The sequence below is a fragment of the Aethalodelphis obliquidens genome, unplaced genomic scaffold (assembly GCF_003676395.1).
Source record: "Aethalodelphis obliquidens isolate GAN/ISIS:26980383/991018 unplaced genomic scaffold, ASM367639v1 scaffold5, whole genome shotgun sequence".
NCBI classification, from domain to species: domain Eukaryota; kingdom Metazoa; phylum Chordata; class Mammalia; order Artiodactyla; family Delphinidae; genus Aethalodelphis; species Aethalodelphis obliquidens.
The window spans coordinates 75,407,326-75,430,063 of record NW_020837949.1 but is presented as its reverse complement, the minus strand read 5'-3'; the positions used below and the strand labels follow the sequence as shown (position 1 = coordinate 75,430,063).

Below are 22,738 nucleotides of genomic sequence, written 5' to 3'. Positions count from 1 at the left end.
CCTTTAATAAGAAACTTCCCTTTTAGTTAGTGGGGTGTTACAGAGTGGTGTTGACTATGTGTAATATAAATAGTTATAATAATTTAATTATCCCTGTTACTGGACATAAACTAGTTTTTGCATACTATTATTCTTAAAAAGAAGTAAATTCAATGATCTTACATTCTTTTGTGGAAAAATACCTTAAGCCCATATTAAATAATATTTTTTTCAAAATATTTATTTTAAATATTTTAAAATAAAACTTTAGTATTTTAAAAATTAACATTGATCAAAACAGAAAGCTTTCAAGGAATTAGCAAAATAGATTCATATTCACTTTTTGTCAAAGATATGATGAATACTTTTTTTCCATAGGCAGCCACCTTGCTAGCCCATCTGCCCTATTAGTATTGTAGTGTTAAAGGTTATCATAAATTACTATTAATCACACCTTCCTAGTTCTTAATTTAGTTAACAACCTTTGGAATTACAGAAAAACAGAATGTGTGTTTGTGCTTGTTCTATGTATAGAATAATAATCTACCTAGTATTGAAAATAGACCAGTATAAATGACTGTGAATTTACCACCTTTCAGTTGACATTTATATTACTTCACTCTTAGAGAAAAATGCTAGACACTGTAGACCCCTTGAATGAGTCACTTTGGGGATTCTTTTTAAGAGAGGTATAAGCACTTAGAATGATTTTCTTTGTTACAGTGGCAGCTTTTTTTCCTAAGTATCTGCAAGACTTGAGTGATCCAAGTTTGTTCTTGTTGTGACAAATTAAATAAAATTTAGTTCTTTCTACTTGAGCTTGGGCTCTAAGTGATTTCTGTAGATGAAACTTCAGTCAGTTTTTAATATTTATGTGTTCACCCATGTCATTTTTTAGGAGATTTTATGAAGATGGAGCAATTGTCTTGGGTGAGGAAGCAAATATGCTTGCTGGCATGCTGCTTGGACTCAATGCTATTGATTTCAGGTATTTCATCTAACTATATGCATTATGACTTAAAGTTATTCTACCTCATAATAGTTTCCACTTATGATTCTTTTCTTTCAGTTTTCTACGTAAAGCACACTGTTGGATATTGATTTGATTTATGTTGTTCCCTTTCGAATGAGATCAGTTTTCTAAATAGGTTTGCTCTCAAAAAAGAGGCTGTCTCAAACTTAGGGAATGAACTGACAACCTTGCTCTCTAGTTTGGGTAAAAAGAAAGCTTGGACCACATCCTGCCAAGCAGAGAAGTCATGCGCTCTGGTAGCACTGAAGGAAGGTTTTGGATCTCATCTCTTAGTATTTTTCAACTACTGCTTTAAAATGAAAAAGAAATACACTAAAAGAAGATTCAAATCCAGAAAGATTTTCATTGTCTCATGTGGTGAGATAAAGAGGATATTGACAGGCTATCTTAGGTATGTTATGTTTCTTGTTTTGTATCTAAAATATTAAAAATTTTGTTAATATTTGCTTTTATTATCAACAAGATGAATTGATTTCAGAATAAGATTACAAGTACTAAAAATGGACATTGTAAGTTCTTTTTAGGTTGATGGCAGCATCCTTTTGCATTTCTTTAATTGATCTAAGATTTTACATTGTACTAAAAGTAAAAGGTTTGTCTAGAATAAGAACTGAAACATGAGAATGAAGGAAGTATTATATGTATATATATATGTGTATATATATACACATATATATATATTTTGTGTGTGTGTGTGTGTGTGTGGTATGCGGGCCTCTCACTGCTGTGGCCTCTCCCGTTGCGGAGCACAGGCTCTGGACGCGCAGGCTCAGCAGCCATGGCCCACGGGCCCAGCTGCTCCGCGGCATGTGGGATCCTACCGGACCAGGGCACGAACCCATGTCCCCCGCATCGGCAGGTGGACTCTCAATCACTGCGCCACCAGGGAAGCCCTATATTTTTATTGAAATATATCACTTAAATATATCATTAAATATATCACTTAAAATATATCACAAGAATGTTAACAAATAAGTATAAAACTTAAATGAAAATCTAGTTTTCATTTTTAGTTCATTTTTTGAACTAAAAAATAATGCTACCCAGTTTCACTGAGGTTAACTTTTTCTAGTAACTCACTTCTTTTTCAAAATACTTTTCACTTTGTAAGTGTAACTTTCCTCTATTTAAAATTTGATAAGTGGGATTGGGTTAATTAGCTTAATTCTTTATGATGAATGTGATAGATGCAGTTTTGAAGGTTGTCTTTATGATCCCTCTAAGGGTGTTAACTTTTTACATGGCATGTTGCTGGCTCTGTCCAAATACTTTACAACTTCATTTAGTTTTTGGTTGGGAAAAAAAAAACCTGGGTTAAGAATCTAAACTCTTGGCTTATTGTAACCCACTGATAATGTATAGAGAGAAAGTGTCTTAAAGATGCATTAGTAATGTTTCTATAAATGAAGGAAAACCCATGTAAAATGTTGCCACTTTGATTCTTTCCTTAGTCAATTCTGGAAAAATACATACTGCACCCTTGATATTAACATATTAGAACAAGTATTTCAACAGGCACATTTCCCAAAGAAACCAGAAGGTAGTGGTTCATATATGAATTTTTTTCTTTTTTTTTAAATTAATTAATTGTATTTATTTATTTTTGGCTGCACTGGGTCTTCGTTGCCGCTTGTGGGCTTTCTCAAGTTGAGGCTAGCAGGGGCTATTCTTCCTTGCAATGCACGGGCTTCTCATTGAGGTGGCTTCTCTTGTTGCAGAGCACGGGCTCTAGGTGCGCGGGCTTCAGTAATTGTAGCAGGCGGGCTCGGTAGTTGTGGCTTGCGGGCTCCAGAGCTCAGGCTAAGCAGCTGTAGCGCACGGGCCCAGCTGCTCCGTGGCATGTGGAATCTTCCCGGACCAGGGCTCAAACCCACGTCCCCTGAATTGGCAGGCGGGCTCTCAACCACTGTGCCACCAGGGAAGCCCCATGAATTTTTTTCTAATTAGGAGATTTTCTTTTTAGGAGATATTAAGTATCACCTGAGAATTTGTAAATGTGAACAACAAGGCTTCATCTGAAAATTCTCTAGCGATGTCTTAAGAATTTAGTAAAGACGAGGATAGTATGAAATAAATAATGTTTGAACAGATTTCTCAGTAAATTTTACTTTTGCATGATATATTTATGTAACAGTGTTATTATTAACTCATACAAGCTTTTGTTATTGATATGGAAGGTAGAATATCTTTATGAGGTGTTTATAACAAGTCACATTTAAATTACAAATAAGAAATTCACCTGCAATTTGATGAAACAAATGTCTCTAACAAGAGATTGTTTATAACACTTTGATTTAAATTTTAATGTATTAATATATTTACTGTCTATTGTCTTAGCTTCTGCCTGAAGGGAGAAGGATTAGATGGCAACTTTCCTGCTGTAATAGACTATACACCATATTTGAAGTTTACCCAAAGGTATTTGACATTTTGAAATATGTTATTGAAATCTTAATTTATAATTGAATGTCTTGTGCAATATATTCATCTGATTAAAACTACTTTTTATAAAACATTTATTTCAGTATCAGAGATCATTCAAAAATATAAACTCCAGTTGTGTTTTTAGTGTATATATAAATATATAGTTTTTACATAATTGTAATCCCAGTGTAAATATAGTTTTTAAAAAATAGCGTGTATTTCTACTGCTGTAGTCAATATAATAACTTTAATAGCTCTGTAATAGTCCATTGAGATTACAAAACTATAATTCATTATTTAAATTGTTTTTCATTTATCTCCATTATAATGAAAAGAATAATGAACATTTTTGTGCAAATAAATTTTCCTTTTGTTTCTGTTGTGCATTTATAGAGTTATTCAGGTAAGTACAGTGAAAAATTTTGTGGCTCTTAAAGTCTGTTCTTAGAGTTGTATCAATTTATCCTGCTACCAGTATTTTGTGAGAGTTACGGATTTTCCATAATCTCATCAGCATTGAAAATTAATCAGATGAAATCTATTCTGAAGATCTTCTTGCATAATTGACTTCCCAAATAGAATAATGATCTTTATATACTTCTTTCTTTTTCACATCTTTATTGGAGTATAAATGCTTTACAGTGTTGTGTTAGTTTCTGCTGTACAACAAAGTGAATCAGCTATATGTATACATATATCCCCATATATATCCCCATATTCCCTCCCTCTTGCGCCTCCCTCCCACCCTCCCTATGCCACCCCTCTAGGTCGTCACAAAGCATCGAGCTGATCTCCCTGTGCTGTGCAGCAGCTTCCCACTAGCTATCTACTTTACATTTGGTAGTGTATATATGTCAGTGCTACTCTCTCACTTCATCACAGCTAACCCTTCCCCCCTTGTGCCCTCAAGTCCATTCTCTACGTCTGTGTCTTTATGCCTGCCCTGCCACTAGGTTCATGAGTACCACTTTTTGAAATGCCATACATATGCATTAGCATATGGTATTTGTTTTTCTCTTTCTGACTTACTTCACTCTGTATGACAGATTCTAGGTCCATCCACCTCACTACAAATAACTCAATTTTCTTCCTTTTTATGGCTGAGTAATATTCCATTATATATATGTGCCACATCTTCTTTATCCATTTTTCTGTCAGTGGACGTTTAGGTTGCATCCATGTCCTGGCTATTGTAAATAGTGCTGCAATGAACATTGTGGTACATGACTCTTTTTGAATTATGGTTTTCTCAGAGTATATGCCCAGTAGTGGGATTGCTGGGTCATATGGTAGTTCTATTTTTAGTTTTTTTAAGGAAACTCCATACTGTTCTCCATAGTAGCTGTGTCAGTTTACATTCCCACCAACAGTGCAGGAGGGTTCCCTTTTCTCCACACCCTCTCTGGCACTTACTTTTTCTAGATTTTTTGATGATGGCCTTTCTGACCAGTGTGAGCTGATACCTCATTGTGGTTTTGATTTGCATTTTTCTAATGATTAGTGATGCTGAGCATCCTTTCATGTGTTTGTTGGCCATCTGTATATCTCCTTTGGAGCAATGTCTATTTAGGTCTTCCACCCATTTTTGAATTGGGTTGTTTGGTTTTGTGATATTGAGCTGCATGAGCTGCTTGTATATTTTGGAGATTAATCCTTTGTCCATTGTTTCATTTGCAAATATTTTCTCCCATTCTGAGGGTTGTCTTTTCCTCTTGTTTATGGTTTCCTTTGCTGTGCAAAAGCTTTGAAGTTTCATTAGGTCCGATTTGTTTATTTTTGTTTTTATTTCCCTTACTCTAGGAGATGGGTCAAAAAGGATCTTGCTGTGATTTATGTCATATAGTGTTTTGCCTGTATTTTCCTCTAAGAGTTTTATAGTGTCTGGCCTTATTTAATCCATTTTGAGTTTATTTTTGTGTACGGTGTTAGGGTGTTAGGGTGTTTCATTCTTTTACATGTATCTGTCCATTTCTCCCAGCACCACTTATTTAAGAGGCTGTCATTTCTCCATTGTATATTCTTGCCTTCTTTATCAAAGATAAGGTGACCATATGTGCGTGGGTTTATCTCTCGGCTTTCTATCCCGTTCCATTGATCTATATTTCTGTTTTTGTGCCAGTACTATACTGTCCTGATTACTGTAGCTTTGTAGTATTTATAGTCTGAAGTCAGGGAGCCTGATTCCTGCAGCTCTGTTTTTCTTTCTCAAGATTGCTTTGGCTATTCAGGGTGTTTTGTGTTTCCATACACATTGTAAAATTTTTTGTTCTACTTCTGTAAAAAATGCCATTGGTAATTTGATAGGGATTGCATTGAACCTGTAGATTGCTTTGGGTGTAGTACAGCCATTTTCACAATATTGATTCTTCCAATCCAGGAGCATGGTATATCTCTCCATCTGTTTATGTTATCTTTGATTTCTTTCATCAGTGTTTTATAGTTTCCTGATTACAGGTCTTTTGCCTCCTTAGGTAGGTTTATTCCTAGGTATTTTATTCTTTTTGTTGCAATGGTAAATGGGATTGTTTCCTTAATTTCTCTTTCTGATCTTTCATTGTTACTGTATAGGAATGCAAGAGATTTCTGTGCATTAATTTTGTATCCTACAACCCTACCAAATTCATTGATTAGTTCTAGTAGTTTTCTGGTGGCATCTTTAGGATTTTCTATGTATAGTATCGTGTCATCGGCAAACAGTGACAGTTTTACATCTTCTTTTCCAATTTGTATTCCTTTTATTTATTTTTCTTCTCTGATTGCTGTGGCTAGGGCTTCCAATACTATGTTGAATAATAGTGGCGAGAGTGGACATCCTTATCTTGTTCCTGACCTTAGAGGAAATGGTTTCAGTTTTTCACCATTGAGAATGATGTTCGCTGTGGGTTTGTGATATATGGCTTTTATTAGGTTGAGGAAGGTTCCCTCTATGCCCACTTTCTGGAGAGTTTTTATCATAAATGGGTGTTGAATTTTTTTAAAAAATTGTATTTATTTATTATTTATTTCTGGCTGCATTGGGTCTTTGTTGCTGTGCGCAGGCTTTCTCTAGTTGCAGCGAGCAGGGGCTACTCTTTGTTGCAGTGCCTGGGCCTCTCATTGTGGTGGCTTCTCTTGTTGCGGAGCATGGGCTCTAGGCACACGGGCTTCAAGTTGTGGCACGCAGGCTTCAGTAGTTGTGGCTTGCAGGCTCTAGAGTGCAGGCTCAGTAGTTGTGGTGCACAGGCTTAGTTGCTCCGTGCCATGTGGCATCTTCCCAGACAAGGGCTTGACCCAGTGTCCCCTGCATTGGCAGGCGGATTCTTAACCACTGTGCCACCAGTGAAGTCTCTATGATTTCTTTCCTTCTACTAACTTTGGGTTTTCTTTGTTCTTCTTTCTCTAATTGCTGAAGGTGTAAGGTTAGATTGTTTATTTGAGATTTTTCTTGTGTCTTGAGGTGAGTTTGAATTGCTCTGAACTTCCTTCTTAGAACTGCTTTTTCTGCGTCCCATAGGTTTTTGGATCGTTGTGTTTTCGTTGTCATTTGTTTCTAGGTATTTTTTAATTTCTTCTTTGACTTCTTCAATGATCTCTTGGCTGTTTAGCAGCACGCTGTTTAGCCTCCATGTATTTGTGTTTTTTACAGTTTTTTTCCTGTAATTGATTTCTAAACTCATAGCATTGTGGTTGGAAGAGATGCTTGATATGATTTCAATTTTCTTAAATTTTCCAAGGCTTGATTTTTGTCCCAAGATGTGGTCTATTCTGGAGAACGTTCATGTGCACTTGAGAAGAAGTGTATTTTTCCGCTTTCAAGTGTAATGTCCTAAAGATATCAATTAAGTCTGTCTGGTCTATTATGTCATTTAAAGCTTGTGTTTCCTTATTGATTTTCTGGCTGGATGATCTACTGGTGTAAGTGGGATGTTAAAGTCCCCCAGTATTACTGTGTTACTGTCAATTTCTCCTTTTATGGCTGTTAGCATTTGCCTTATGTATTTTGAGGTGCTCCTTTGTTGGGTGCATAAATATTTATAATTGTTACACTTTCTTCTTGGATTGATCCCTTGATCATTATGTAGTGTCCTTCCTCATCTCTTGTAACAGTCTTTAATTTAAAGTCTATTTTATCTGATATGAGTATTGCTACTCCAGCTTTCTTGTGATTTCCGTTTGCATGGAATATCTTTTTCCATCCCCTCACTTTCAGTCTGTGTCCCTAGGTCTGAAGTGGGTTTCTTGTAGATAGCATATATAAGGATTTTGGTTTTATATCCGTTCAGCCAGTCTGTGTCTTTTGGTTGGAGCATTTAATCCATTTACATTCAAGGTGATTTTCGATATGTATGTTCCTATTACCATTTTCATGACTGATTTGGGGTTGTTTTTGTGGGTCTTTTTCTTCTCTTGTGTTTCCCTCTTAGAGAAGTTCCTTTAGCATTTGTTGTAAAGCTGGTTTAGTGGTGCTGAATTCTCATAGCTTTTGTTTGTCTGTAAAGCTTTTGATTTCTCTGTCAATCTGAATGAGATCCTTGCTGGGCAGAGTAATCTTGGTTGTAGTTTCTTCCCTTTAAATATGTTCTGCCACTCCCTTCTGGCTTGCAGAGTTTCTGCTGAAAGATCAGCTGTTAACCTTATGGGGATTCCCTTGTATGTTATTTGTTGCTTTTCCCTTGCTGCTTTTAATATTTTTTGTTTGTATTTAATTTTTGATAGTTTGATTAATGTGCGTCTCGGCGTGTTTCTCTTTAGGTTTATCCTGTATGGGACTCTTTGAGCTTCCTGGACTTGATTGACTATTTCCTTTTCTATGTTAGGGAAGTTTTTGACTGTAATCTCTTCAAATATTTTCTCAGTCCCTTTCTTTTTCTCTTCTTCTTCTGGGACCCCTATAATTCAAATGTTGGTGCGTTTAATGTTCTCCCAGAGGTCTCTGAGAGTATCCTCAATTCTTTTCATTCTTTTTTCTTTAGTCTACTCCCCACCAGTTATTTCCACCATTTTATCTTCCAGCTCACTTATCTGTTCTTTCGCCTCAGTTACTCTGCTATTGATTCCTTCTGGAGTATTTTACATTTCAGTTATTGGGTTGTTCATCACTGTTTGTTTGCTCTTTAGTTCTTCTAGATCTTTGTTAAACGTTTCTTATATTTTCTCCATTCTGTTTCTGAGATTTTGGATCATCTTTACTATCATTACTCTGAATTCTTTTTCATGTAGCTTGCCTATTTTGTCTGCATTTATTTGATCTTGTACGTTTTTACCTTGCTCCTCTGTCTGTAACATATTATTTTGTCATTTCAGTTGTTTTTTTTGATGGTTGGGTTGGGGCTTTATTCCTGTCTTACTGGTTGTTTAGCCTGAGGCGTCCAGCACTGGAGTTTGCAGGCAGTTGGGTAGAGCCAGGTCTTGGTGCTGAGATGAGGACCTCTGGGAGGCCTCACTCCAATTAATATTCCCTGGGGTCTGAGGTTCTCCGTTAGTCCAGCAGTTTGGGCTTGGCACTCCCACCACAGGAGCTCAGGCCAACCCTCGGCCTGGGAACCAAGATTTGGCAAGCTGCATGGTGTGGGAAAAAAAAAAAACAAAAAGCAAGCAGTACAATAACAAAGAATAAAAAATAAAATAAAATTAGAAAGATAAAAATATATTAGAAAAAATAAAAATATAATTGAAACAACTTCAACAAAGTAAAACAAAACCACAACAGAAAAAAGAAAATAAACAAATAAATAAATTTAAGAAAAGGGAGGGAACAAGCCAAAAGGAGCAGAGCAGTAACAAAGTGTAAAGAATACAATAAAATTAGAAAAATAAAAGATTTATTAGAAAAAATAAAAGTATAAATGAATCAACAACAGGGTAAAATAGAACCCCAACCTAAAAGAAGAAAAAAGAAAGCCTTGACTAAGTGGGGCAGAGTTCAGGCAGGGTTTGGAACATGGGCAGGGGTGGGGTTTAGGGTGGGGCGGAGCCTAGGTGGGGGGTGACATTTCAGCATGGGGCCTGATGTTTCAGTGTAGGGCAGGGTCTAGGCTCAAGACCCACGCCAGCTGGAAAAGGCTTTGTGGGCAGGGCCTAGGCTGGCGACGTTCAAGTGTAGGGCAGGGCCTCTGCTTAGGCCCCGCCCAGAAGGGGAGGAATAGCACGTCCAAAGAAGGGCCTCTGGCGTGTGGGGTTCCAGAGTTTGGAGGTAAGGTCGTGGGTGAGGGCGTGTGGGTGGGGTTTAGGCCCAGCACGTTGGAGGGGGTCTCTGAGGTGTCTCCAAGCGTAGAGGTAAGGCCCTGGGTGGGGGTGTAGGGGCGGGGCTTGGGTTCTGCGGGCAGGAGGGAGGCTCCGAGGGCAGAGGATTAGGCCCGGGAGCCCAAGAGGCTCCCCGGTGCCTCAGTGGACAGAGAAAGCCTGGCCCCGTTCCCTTCCATTCCTTCACGCCCCTCCCCCACTGTCTCCCCCAGGGTCTCCCCCATCTCGTGGGTGGGTCCCACTGGGTGTAGGAACGCCCCCCCCCCCTCCCGCAGCCGCCCCTCAGTGCCGCCAGTCCAGGGCCGCCAGTCCTTTCCCGCCTCCACTTCTCCTCCCCCGTCCCTTCCACCCAGGCCCCATGTCCTACCCGGTCGCTGGGGGTTCCTCCCGTCCCCTTAGGTGTCTGTGGTCCCCCACCGGTGCCAGGTAGGTGCCCTAGTTGTCCGGGAGATGCGAATTCCGCGTCCTCCTAGCCTGCCATCTTGACTCTGCTCCCCTCTCTTTATATACTTCTGAAATGTTATGATCAGGCCAAAGCTGTAAGGGAGATAGAGTGAGTAATATATGTATATATGTAATATATGTATATGTACACACAAACATACACACACACCCAAGATACATTTATTGAGTGCCTAAAGAAACTTTTCTAGGGATACATACGTGTCAAGACTATAGGAACTCTGTGAACTTCTAAAAAGGAATGCAATCCTTGTATCCACGATAATCACCATCTAGTAAGAGAAGTCACTATGATTTCAGAGCTAGGAGTGTGAAGGTATTTTAGGTGATGAAGGAGAAGGAGGAATAGAGTATTATGGTACAAAGATTTCTAACTTAAGTAAGTAGATCCCTTGGGAAAAGGGATAAGTCTGTTACATTAGATCTAGAAAAGAAATACACCAAGAAGATGTTTTTAACAGGCATAAAATTGTACTGTTTTGGGATATGTTTGGATTACAGGACATTTTGTGAAGATAACGGATAGTTCAAAACAATACTAGTAAAAATGTCAATACCATTTATTGCATGTTTATTATATAGCAAGCATTGTTTTAAGTCATTTACTTCTATTAACTCATTAATCTCCTCAGAAGCCAGTGAGGTAAGCACCACTGTCCTTATTTTTAAATGAGAAAACTGAAACACAGAGAGGTTAAATACCTTGGCCATAGTCACACAGCTAGTTTGTGCAGAGTGGGCCTCAAGTCTGAAATTAAAGAGCAAGATGACAGTTGGAGAGAGGAGTTTGGTCATCAGAATGCAGTTAGAAAGGCTATTTTTAGCGATTTAGGAAATAAATTAAAATATGAAGAAAAATGTAAATACAGATTTTTCTCTCTTCGTACCTAAGAGACTGTAGTAATTATTACAGTGCTTTTAAAAAGATATGATAATGAAGCCTTCTCATCTGGTGCCCTCAGAATGAGTTTAATGACCTATATTCTGTGTCCCCAGCTGCTTAGCCACTTTTGTCTGATTTTTTTGTGCAATTTCCTCTTTCTTTGATGCACTAATCCAAACATATATGTATAGCTTCCTCTTCTTTGTATACGAAAGGATTCCTACCATCTTGTTATATAAACAAGAAAGGAAATACCAATTCAACCTAGTCATAACCCAGTTAGCATTACAGACCATGGAGTTTTTCTTTTTAGAAAGATTGAAACTATCCTAATAGTCATAAAGAGCCAATATTTTAAAAATTGAATTACTTCCACCCAAATGTACCTGTAATTAGACACAATTTTTAAAAATTCTATTTGATGCCTCATTTAAGAAACCATAAGAGTCTGTCCCTCCCCAAATTACTGCTTTTAACTTATTTGGAAAATAAGTGTTTATTGTAGAATAGTTGGAAAGTACAGAAAAGTAGAAAGTAGAAGAAAGCTTAAGTCACTCATCTTACATTTAAGGAGCAACTGCTAGAAGCATTAACATTTTGATGGATAGCTTTCAGCCTTTTCTGTACATAGGAATATTTTTAAATTAAAATGGAAGCATAATATACATGTAACTGTTTCCCTTAATACTGTATAATGAACATTGTTGCACGTCTTTAACTGTCCTTCTATAGCATCATTTCCTAAAATAAATAGAATTCATTGTTAGTATAGTATGTTAACCCAGTTATTGTACTTCTGGAGTGCATTTAGTTTCGTCGTATATAGTATTGCAGTTAATATCCTTGTCACTACATCTTTTTATGCAGAACCATCATTATTTCTTTAAGTTAAAATCCTGGAAGTAGGGGCTTCCCTGGTGGCACAGTGGTTAGGAATCTGCCTGCCAATGCAGGGGACATGGGTTTGGGCCCTGGTCTGGGAAGATCCCACATGCCGCAGAATAAGTAAGCCCGTGCACCACAGCTACTGAGCCTGTGCTCTAGAGCCTGCGAGCCACAACAACTGAGCCCGCATGCCACAACTACTGAAGCCCGCGCACCTAGAGCCCATGCCCCGCAACCGTAGAAGCCACTGCAATGAGAAGCCCTCACACCTCAACAAAGAGTAGCCCCCACTTGCTGCAACTAGAGAAAGCCCACGTGTAGCAACGAAGACCCAGCACAGCCAAAAATAAATTTTAAAAAAAAATCCTGGAAGTAGAATTTCTAGTATATATGTCATTGAAACTTTTGAAACATGCTGTCAAGAGAGCATGTCCAGAGAGGCCATACTAATGTAGATCCTATCAGCAATATGTGACAGTGCCTGCCTCCACGGTTTCCAACTTAAAGGTGTGGCTAATTCTGTAAGTAAAAAATGATATCCTGTTGTTGTTTCGGTTTGCATTTACTTGATTGCTGGTGAAGTTGAACTTTAAAAAATATTTATTAGCTGTTAGTCTTTTGAAATAGAGTTTTATCCTTCTGAAGCTAAATACATGAAATATGTTAAGAGAAAACATCCTAAAAAATATTTCATATTTAAAATTGGTTTAATTAAGTTTTAGGTTGTGTACCAGTGAGAAAAGTTAAGTTTTTTCTGAGTTACTGCTTGGTGTAACTTTAAAGATTTTTTCCTTGAATGGATTTTAGGCCAAAAAAGTCTAGTAGTAGCCAATGATTATTGGTCTTTTATGATGCCTTCAATTTTTCACTTTAAAGTATAACATTCTAATAGCTAAGTCTTTATACTTAGAATGATTATTTCCTAAAGAGGTAAATTTCTGCAAACAAAATTGCTGAGTTAGAGAGACCGTAAACGATCCAGCATGCTGTTCAATTGCCCTTCCTAAGCGTAGCATTCCATGTACTGTTGGCTGTCCATATCTGCAGGTTTCACCTCCATGAATCAACCAGCTGTGGATCAGATGTATATGGGACTTGTACATATAAGGGACTTGAGCACCCATGGACTTTGATATCTGGGGTGGCTCCTGGAACCAGTCCTTCATGAGTACTGAGGGACCACTGTACTCTGCCTTTTCCCCCTCTTAGTAGGGAGAAGCTAATCATTTGCTACCAAAGGCCAGTCTTTTCGCCTGTGTACTGCATCCCATCCTGTCTTTTCTGTTTAAGGTCTTAGCTCCAGTGGTTGTCCCCTTCCATTAATTTTTCCTTTTCTAGATCTTCCCACACATCACAGCATATAAGCATGTTGTTATTTTCCCCATCTTAAAAAATGAAACAGAGAAACTTTCCTAACCCCACATTCACTTCTAGCTATTTCTTAGTACCCCTTCCTTTATTACAAAACCATGCCTCCCTTTTTTTTTTTGCCTGCATTCTCTCTTGAACTATTCATATGAGCTTTAATACCTACCACTGAAACAGCTCTTTTCAGAGTCACCAGTAATTGTCTTGTTGCGAAATCCAGGGGTTAGTTTCCTCACCTTACTTGACCTTGGAGCAGTGTTTGATACACATGACTGCTCTTGTCAGCACTCTTCTGCTTTTCCTCCTTTTTACTCCCCTTCACTGCTTTCTCCTCATTTCCCCAACCTCTAAATGTTGGACTGTTTCAGAGATCAGTCCTGAATCATCTTCTCTGTCTGTACTAAGTAGTTTCATCTAGTTTCATGGCTTTAAATACTATCTATGTGCTGCTCTTTCCCAAATATATACTTCCACCTGGAACACTACTCTAAACTCTGAAACTCATACATCCAGCTGCCAAGTTGACACCTCCACTTGGATGTGTAATAAGCACCTCAGATATAACAGGTACAATAATGAACTCCTAATCCCATCACCCCACACCCCCCCACACAAAACAACTTTCCTTCCTTTAGTCTTTGCCATTCCAAGAATGGTAGTTCTAGCATTCCAGTCGTTTATGCTCAAAAACTTTGGAGTCATTGTTGAATTCTCTCTTCCATAATCCACATACGATCCATCAGCAAATATTTTTGCACCACCATCACCTCCTAAATTTAAACCTGGAGATTTGCAAGAGTCTTCGTGCTCCACCTCTTGCCTCCTGTAGTTTACTTCTCCATAGAGCAGCTAGAGTGATCCTTTTGAACTATAAGTCAAATCACTTCATTCCTCTGCTCACAACTTTCCAGTAGTTTCTTTCCTTCTGACCCGAAGTGAAAAACAAATTCCTTAGTTGATCTGGCCTCCAGTACCTCTCTGACCTCATGTCTTACTCCCTGCCCTGTTACTCACTGTGCTTCAGTAACACTGGCCATCTTGTTATCCCTTGAGCACACCGGGCACACCTGTGCATCTTTCTGTCCTCTCTACCAGGAGCACAGTCTCTCTCAGATATTTGCATGGCTAGTTCGTTCATCTCTAAAACTCAGCTTAATACCACCTTAGTAATGAAGCCTCCACTGAATGTTCTGCCTAAAATAGTGATACCAGTTCCCCTTACTGGTGTGACCTCAAGCATCTGCTTATCATCTCGTATTCTCATTTTCTTCATTTGCTGAATGAACCTATTAAATAGTACAGCAGTACCTCATGGGGATATCATGAGGATTAATGAGGTGATGTATGTGAAGTGTTTATATAGTTCCTTGGACCACCGTAGTTAGTATTTATTTTCTTCCTTGTCCTTATAAGGAACTTCCTTGTTATCAGTTCTCCCTTTCTACTCTTGGATTTTTTAATTTATTTTTTTGTGTATTCATTGCTTTTTTCTTTCACAAATATATTTATTTATTTATTTTTACTTTCAGCTGTGTTGGGCCTTTGTTCCTGCACACAGGCGTTATCTAGTTGTGGCGAGCGGGGGCTACTCTTTGTTGCGGTGCGCAGCCTTCTCATTGCGGTGGCTTCTCTTGTTGCGGAGCACGGGCTCTAGGTGCGTGGGCTTCAGTCGTTGTGGCACACGGGCTCAGTGATGGTGGCTCGCAGGCTCTAGAGCACAGGCTCAGTAGTTGTGGTGCATGGGCTTAGTTGCTCTGCAGCGTGTGGGATCTTCCCAGAACAGGGATGGAATCCATGTCCCCTGCACCGGCAGGCAGATTTCTAACCACTGTGCCACCAGGGAAGTCCCTCTTGGATGTTTTTAAAACTTACTGATTTATTTATCATCTTTCCAGTTTCTATTATTGGTTCAGTTTTGGTAAATTTTATTTTGTTAAAATTTTCAGAATTTTATATCATGATGTTCAGAGAATTTCTTTTAATATCTTTTAAATCTCTTTTCATCTCTAGTTATCCTTTGCTTTTTGTTATCGTAACTTTTATTTTTTTGTCTCTTAAATCATCCTTGCCAAAGCTTTATCAATTTTGTTAGTCATTAAGTGTTTGTTTTTCTTTGTTGATCCTCTGTTGTACCTTGCCATCTAGCTCATTAATTTCTGTTTTTATCTATATTATTTTGTTTCTTCTACCTTCTTTGGGTTTGTGATGATCTTTTCTTACTCTTTTGTAAAATCAGCTTTATTGATGTATCATTAACAAATAAAATTCTGAGATATTTCAAGTGTACATTGTGGTGATTTGATACCGTATTTTGATAATGTATACCTTGCGGAAGGATTTCCCCCGTGTTGTTAATTAACATATCCATCACCTCATGTATTTATCTTTTTGTGTGTGTGTGTGAACATTTAAGTTATACTCTCTTAACAAATTTCAGTTATATAATACAGTGTTATCAACTATAATCACCATGTTTTACAGTAGATACTCAGACTTTATTAATCTTACAGCTGAAAGTTTGTACCCTTTTACCAACCTCTCCCTATTCCTCCTCCTCACCCCTGGGAACCATGTTCTAGTCTCTATTTCTATGAGTTTGACTTTTTTTTTTTTTTTTTTTAAGATTCTACATATAAGTGATACCTCCAGTATTTGTCTTTCTGTGTCTGGCTTATCTCACTTAGCATAATGCTCTCAGGATCCATCCATGTTGTTGCAAATGGCAAGATTTCTTAACCTCTCATGGCTGAACGGTATTCCACTGTGTATATGTATACACCACATCTTCTTTATCCATTCATTTATTGATGGACACTTAGCTCATGTCCATATCTTGATTACTTGTGCTGCAGTAAACATGGGAGTACAGGTATCTCTTCAAGATTCTGTTTTCATTTCCTTTTGATACATTCCTGGAAGTGGGATTGCTGGATCATATGGTAGTTCTATTTTCAATATTTTGAGGAAACTCCATTCTGTTTTCCATAATGACCGTATCAGTTGACACTCCCACAGCAGTGCACAGGGGTTCCCTTTTCTCCACATCCTCATCAACACTTATCTTTTTTGTTTGTTTGTTTTTTTGCGGTACGCGGGCCTCTCACTGTTGTGGCCTCTCCCGTTGCAGAGTACAGGCTCACGGGCCCAGCCGCTCCGCGGTATGTGGGACCTTCCCGGACCGGGGCACGAACCCATGTCCCCTGCATCGGCAGGCAGACTCTCACTGTGCCACCAGGGAAGCCCAACACTTACCTTTTTGATGACAGTCATTTTTTTTTTTTAAGATGATAGCCATTATGACAGATGTGAGGTGATATCTTGTGATTTGATTTGCATTTCCCTGATGATAAGTGATGTTGAGCACCTTTTTATGTACCTGTTGGCCATTCGTATGTCTTTTTTTGAAAAATGTCTATTCTATTCCTCTGATTATTTTTCAATCACGTTTGTTTTTTGGCTGTTGAGTTCTCTATATATCTTGGATATTAACTCCTTATCAGATATATGATTTGCAGATATTTCCTCCCATTCAGTATGTTGCCTTTTCATTTTGTTGCTGGTTTCCTTTGCTGTGCAGAAGGCTTTTAGTTTGATGTAGCCCCACTTCTTTATCTTGCTTTTGCTTTTTTTTTTACTTTTTTTTTTTTTTGGTGTCAAATCCAAAAATCGTTGTCAAGATTGATGTCAAGGGCTTACCCCCTATGTTTTCTCCTAGGATTTTTACAGTTTCAGGTCTTACATTCAAGTCTTTAATCTATTTAGAATGATTTTTGTATATGGTATAAGATAGGGTTCCAGTTTCATTCTTTTGATCTACGTGGGACAGTAAAAAGAACACAGCTAGACAGGTCTTCTCAGCACATGTGGAGTTTCTGGTTCTCTTCTTTAGAAGTGTTTTCTCTCTCCTCAGGACATTCTCACAGTTTCTGTGTTAGTGCCCTTAGGTCTGTAAACCTCACTTGAACTTCTGTAGCATCTCTAGGCTTGATGATAATATCATTATTATTGTATAGTCAGTGATGAATATTTTGGAGCTTGCTCACCAGTAGCTTGCAAATACAGAAGTGTTTCTAAAAAATCAAAGTGGAACATATTATGAATTTTGTTTCTTTAAAAATTTTTAATCTTCTCAGTTCTGACAGCATCAGCAGTGATGAGGAAGAGCTGAGGACTTTGGGAAGCAGTGGTAGTGAAAGCAGCACTCCAGAGAACATCGGGCCTCCTTTCATCATGGATGAGAATAGTTGGTTCAACAAGTGTAAGAGAGTTAAACAAAAGTATCAACTAACACTGGAACAGAAGGTATTTATCAGTTGTCAAAAGTCATTTAATTTGGTTCTAGTACTACCTTTAGACTGTCACTACCAAAAGACCTTTTAGCTGTATAGAAGTATTTACCTATTGCTACTTCCTTTCTGTTCTTGGATTGTCCTCCTTTTAATTAAAAATCAGGGCCTGGGCTTCCCTGGTGGCACAGTGGTTGAGAGTCCGCCTGCCGATGCAGGGGACACGGGTTCGTGCCCCGGTCCAGGAAGATCCCACATGCCGCGGAGCGGCTGGGCCCGTGAGCCATGGCCGCTGAGCTTGCGCGTCCAGAGCCTGTGCTCCGTAACAGGAGAGGCCACAACGGTGAGAGGCCCATGTACCGCAAAAAACAAACAAAAAAATCAGGGCCAGTTTTAGGAGAGGCTTTTGTTTCTTAAATAATTTTATGTTTTAATATATATAATAAGCCATTTATTCTTCTGTATGCAGTTTCATTTGTCTGAGGTATTAGTTTCTATGATTAATTTTATAAAGGATTATTTGGTTTATGAAAATGCAGTAATTGCCTAAGAAATTCCATATATGTGTCTCACTCTTTTTTTTTTTTAAATCAGGTATTTTAGCAGCTCTTGTGGGTTAAGCGCTGTAGTAGGCAAAGTGGGGTACATAACAGAATGGAATATAAACTCTATCATCTTGAGTTGTAACCTCTTCTTTTTCACTGTATGATTTATTTTCCTTCCTACCCTTCCTTTCAAATTATCATTATTCATAGATGAGCTGTGTAGGGAGAGCCCAATTGAATTATCCATAGAATTATCAGAACAATAAAAAATACACTGAGGAAAATGGTTACAAAGGAAATTTACAAATATGAAGAGATTTCCTGTAGACAAACAGCTGCTAGTTAGAAATATAAAGAAAACTTTAATACCCTGTTAAAGGAGAATTCTGGTACCAGCTACCAGCCGGAAGTCACGCTATGATAACTGAAAGCCTTTACATTGCAAAAATCTGAAAATGCCAAGTAGGATAAAATTTGAAAGAGTTTCATACAGAGCTGCTCTCTCAAAGAATAGGAGCTCACTAAGGACTGTAAACAAAGAAGGGCGTAAAAAATAGGAGCTCGCTAAGGACTGTAAACAAAGAAGGGCCTCACTAAGGACTGTAAACAAAGAAGGGCCTGGAATAAGTCATGAGTTACAGTCACTGCAGGCTTCTGGGGTGGGGGTGAGGGGCCATTCCCTTAACCTAGGTACTTGTGTTTTAATACCAACCGGGGAGCAGCAAACCTAGGCCCGCTATCATTCGAGTTGGAAACTGAACCTAGAAGGCAGGATGCGCTGCAAAATGGCAGAGTAAGCACAGAAATTGGCAAATAAACCTTGACTACATGAAACAGCAACAGCAATATTAGTGACCATTATGGGGTGGCAGTGTTGTTCTGGGATATGATTAACAACTTGCTTTGCAGAGGAATTAGATAAGCCCTGATTTGTAGCCTTTGCTGATTTCTCTGGGATGAATACTCCCATCATGGCCAACTTAAAACTACCAATTTGATGTCACTGAATGTAGAATCAGGAAGAGGGGCACAGTAGCACAGCATTATATAGTTTTTCTACCAGGCAGACACAGTAAATATAAGTGACTTAAAGAGCACAGATTGTAATAGTAAAATAGAGTAAAACACTTGGGAAACGATAGATTTTATAGTTATTCTGTTTTTTGATATAATTTACTTAATGGTAAGTTTATAAAATTTAATTTTTTATAATAGCAGTGTTTTAACAGCTGAATTACAAAATATCTGAAGCTTAACAATTAGTTCAGGCTTCAGCCTACCCTGGGAAGTAAAATGGAACTAAAACACTATCTAATAGTGTCAGAAAGAGAGAGAGAGGGTGATTGAAGCTAAAGCCTTTTGAGGTCTTTGTATTACAGCAAAGGAGTATAGACACATTTTTTAATGTGTATTCCTGTTTCCAAAGTTGCAGTTAAAAGAAATCGAATATTTAGCTTTTAAACTAATAATAAGAAAGAAACGAAATAAGGAAAATTGATTAACACAATAGCGAAGAGCAAATGAGAAAAAATAAGGATGGTATAAAGAAAACACAAAATAAAGTGGTAGAAATAAATCTCAATATAACCAAAAGAGTCAACATCACCATAAAAGTAAATGGTGTAAACTTGCCAGTTAAGACAAACTCTTGGGAATTCCCTGGCAGTCCAGTGGTTAGGACTCTGTGCTCTCACTGCCGAGGGCCCGGGTTCAACCCCTGCTTAGGGAACTAAGATCCACAAGCCTCATGGTGAGGCCAAAAAATAATAATAATAATTTTAAAATTAAGAGAAAAAAAGACAAACTCTTAAATTTATGTTTTAAATCATTAATTTTAGTTATATGCCGTCTGTAAGAGGCATACATAAAAGAGGGACACAAAAAAGTTGAAACTAGGAGTATAAAAATAGAGTAGGCAAATACTAACCAAAATAATTCTATATCAGTCTCATTCAAGATAGACATTAAGGCAAAAAGCATCATTAAGACTAAAGAAAGAATTGCCTTTTTAAAAAAGAACAATTCATCAGGAATGTTGTTTAACAGTGCTGAACTTACATGCACTTAACAATGTAGCCATGAAAAATATGAGATAGAAATTGTTAGAATATCCATGAGAAATGGATAAATCCATAATTATAGTAGAAAATTTTAACATCCTAATAATTACAGATTAAACAGACAAAAAATTGGTAAGGATGTAATGAACAACACAGCTAGTAAGCTCAATCTAAAATATGTTAAATGCTAACAATTAGAACACACCTTCTTTTCAAGCACACATGGGACAACTATTCAATTTTTATGGACTATGCTAGATCACAGAACAAATGCCGTTAAATGCCAAAGAAATGATGTAATAATGATCACAATGCAATAAAGTTAGATTCAATAGAAAAATTTTACCACACCCTGAAGTACACCAATGGGGATTTTAAAAAAATAAAGTATTCTAAATTTTGGGTCAAAAAAGAAATGTGGAAATACTTAGAAATGAACAGGAATGAAAACAATGCATACTCTTAGTACTAAGTTGCAACTTGTTCAGTGCTTGGAGAATTACTTATCTTAGAAAAGAAAGAATGAAAATTAAAGAGCTAAGCCTCCACGAAGTAAAAAAAACAAACCAGTTCAAAATAAGAAAAATAAGAGCAGATATTAATGAAATAGAGATACAGAATTAATAAAACCAAAAGCTGATTATCTGTAAAAACTAATGAAATATACAAATCTCAACCATAATTAAATTTAAAAGAGTTAAGGCACAGATAGACAATTTTAAGAATTAAAAGAGAATAGACAGGGACTTCCCTGGTGGTCCAGTGGTTGAGAATCCGCCTTCCAATGCAGGGGACACAGGTTCAATCCCTGGTTGGGGAACTAAGATCCCACATGCCGCAGGGCATCTGAACCCGTGCACCACAACTATAGTGCCTGTGTGCTACAACTACAGAGCCCAGGTGCACTGGAGCCCGCATGCCACAACTACAGAGCCCACACGCTCCGGGGCCCGCATGCCACAACTACAGAGCCTGTGCACCCTGGAGTCCGCGCGCCACACAAAGCCTGCGAGCCGCAACGAAAGATCCCGTGTGCCGCAGCTAAGACCCAGTGCTGCCAAAATTAAATAAATAAATATTAAAAAAAAAAAGAATAGGCAGCATAACTATAAATGCAGTGGAGACCCCCCATAATTATTAACGAATAATTTTAGCAATTTTATGTCAACACCTTAGAAAACTTAGATGAAGAATTTTTATAAATATTACTTCTCAAAACTAATAGACCTATAATCATTGAAAAAATTAAGCAAGTAGTTTAAAATCTATTCCCTCCTCTCCCCAGAATCACCACACTTGTTTGGTTTTTGAGGTAAATGATACCAAATGTTCAAAAGGCAGTAATTCCTATTTTATACTGACTGTTCTTGAGAATAGGAAAAGAAGGGATATTTTCCAATGAGTTTAGGAAGTCAGTATAACTTTGATACTCATGTAAAGTCATGTGAATTAATACAGGATGTGATTAATATAAAAACCATAGTACGAACCATTTGGTGTTATCTAGTAAATGTGGAGATATGTGTGGCCTGTGGCCCAGCGACTCTGCTCCTAGTCATGTCTCCTAGAAACTCTCAGATGTGTGTCCCAGGTGTCTCATAACTGACTGTTCACAGGAATATTGTTTATATTAAGAAAAATCTAAAATGATCCATATGGCCATTGATAGGAGAGTGAATAAATAAGCTGCAGTATTATGCAACAGAATACTATCCACGATTGAGAGTGATGAATGAACTATAGTTAGACTCATCACTGTATACGAAAAAGCAAGTTTCAGAAGAATATAGATAAAACCCATCCAAACTAAATATATTGTTGTTTTTTTTTTGTGGTACGCGGGCCTCTCACTGTTGTGGCCTCTTCCGTTGTGGAGCACAGGCTCCGGACGCGCAGGCTCAGCGGCCATGGCTCACGGGCCCAGCCGCTCCGCGGCATGTGGGATCTTCCTGGACCGGGGCACGAACCCGTGTCCCCTGCATCGGCAGGCAGACTCTCAACCACTGCGCCACCAGGGAAGCCCAATATATTGTTTAAGATGACATACATTTGTGGTAATGCTAGAAGGAAAAGCAAGGGGATGATAAACACAAATCTCAGGGTATTGTTATCTTTGCAAAGGAGGCAGGGGGATGTGATCAGGGAAAGACATTATAGGGGCTCTGAAAGTATTGGTGGTTGATCTAGGTGCTGGGTATTTAAGTATTGTTTAATTACTGATGTTTATAAATAATCATATTTATATAGTTTCTGTTAAGCTGTGTTTACCTACCGAATTTCATTTGTAAAAATTAACTTTAGTTTTTGAGATTTTTATTATGGAAAAAGCAAATATTTGAGAATTGTCAGGAAAAAAATCTGAAAAAGAAGTTCGGTAACAGGAACAGTGTTAGTTACTATTAACATGTATCATGAAGCCAAAATAGCTAAAGCAGTTTGTTAATGGCACATGAAAAGGATAAGAAATGGAATAGAAGAATACTCTAAGAAAAAAAGATTCTAATTGATATCCTGAGAGGAATTTTAAAGCACACTGATCTAAAAAGAATAGGATGCCATGAGAAGGGAACAGTCAGAAAACACACAAAAAA

At 37.9% G+C, this 22,738-nt stretch overlaps 1 protein-coding gene across 4 annotated transcripts in view; it reads left to right on the top strand.

Moving 5' to 3' along the window:
- RUNDC3B (RUN domain containing 3B) overlaps positions 1–22,738 on the top strand; it is a 156,438-nt gene that overhangs the window by 83,320 nt on the left and 50,380 nt on the right. For all 4 annotated transcript variants that reach the window (XM_027102685.1, XM_027102687.1, XM_027102688.1 and 1 more), the window contains 3 exons: positions 878–967; positions 3,350–3,430; positions 17,390–17,558. In XM_027102685.1, coding sequence (XP_026958486.1) covers positions 878–967; positions 3,350–3,430; positions 17,390–17,558 — 340 coding nt within the window. The remainder of the gene's footprint in view (positions 1–877; positions 968–3,349; positions 3,431–17,389; positions 17,559–22,738) is intronic.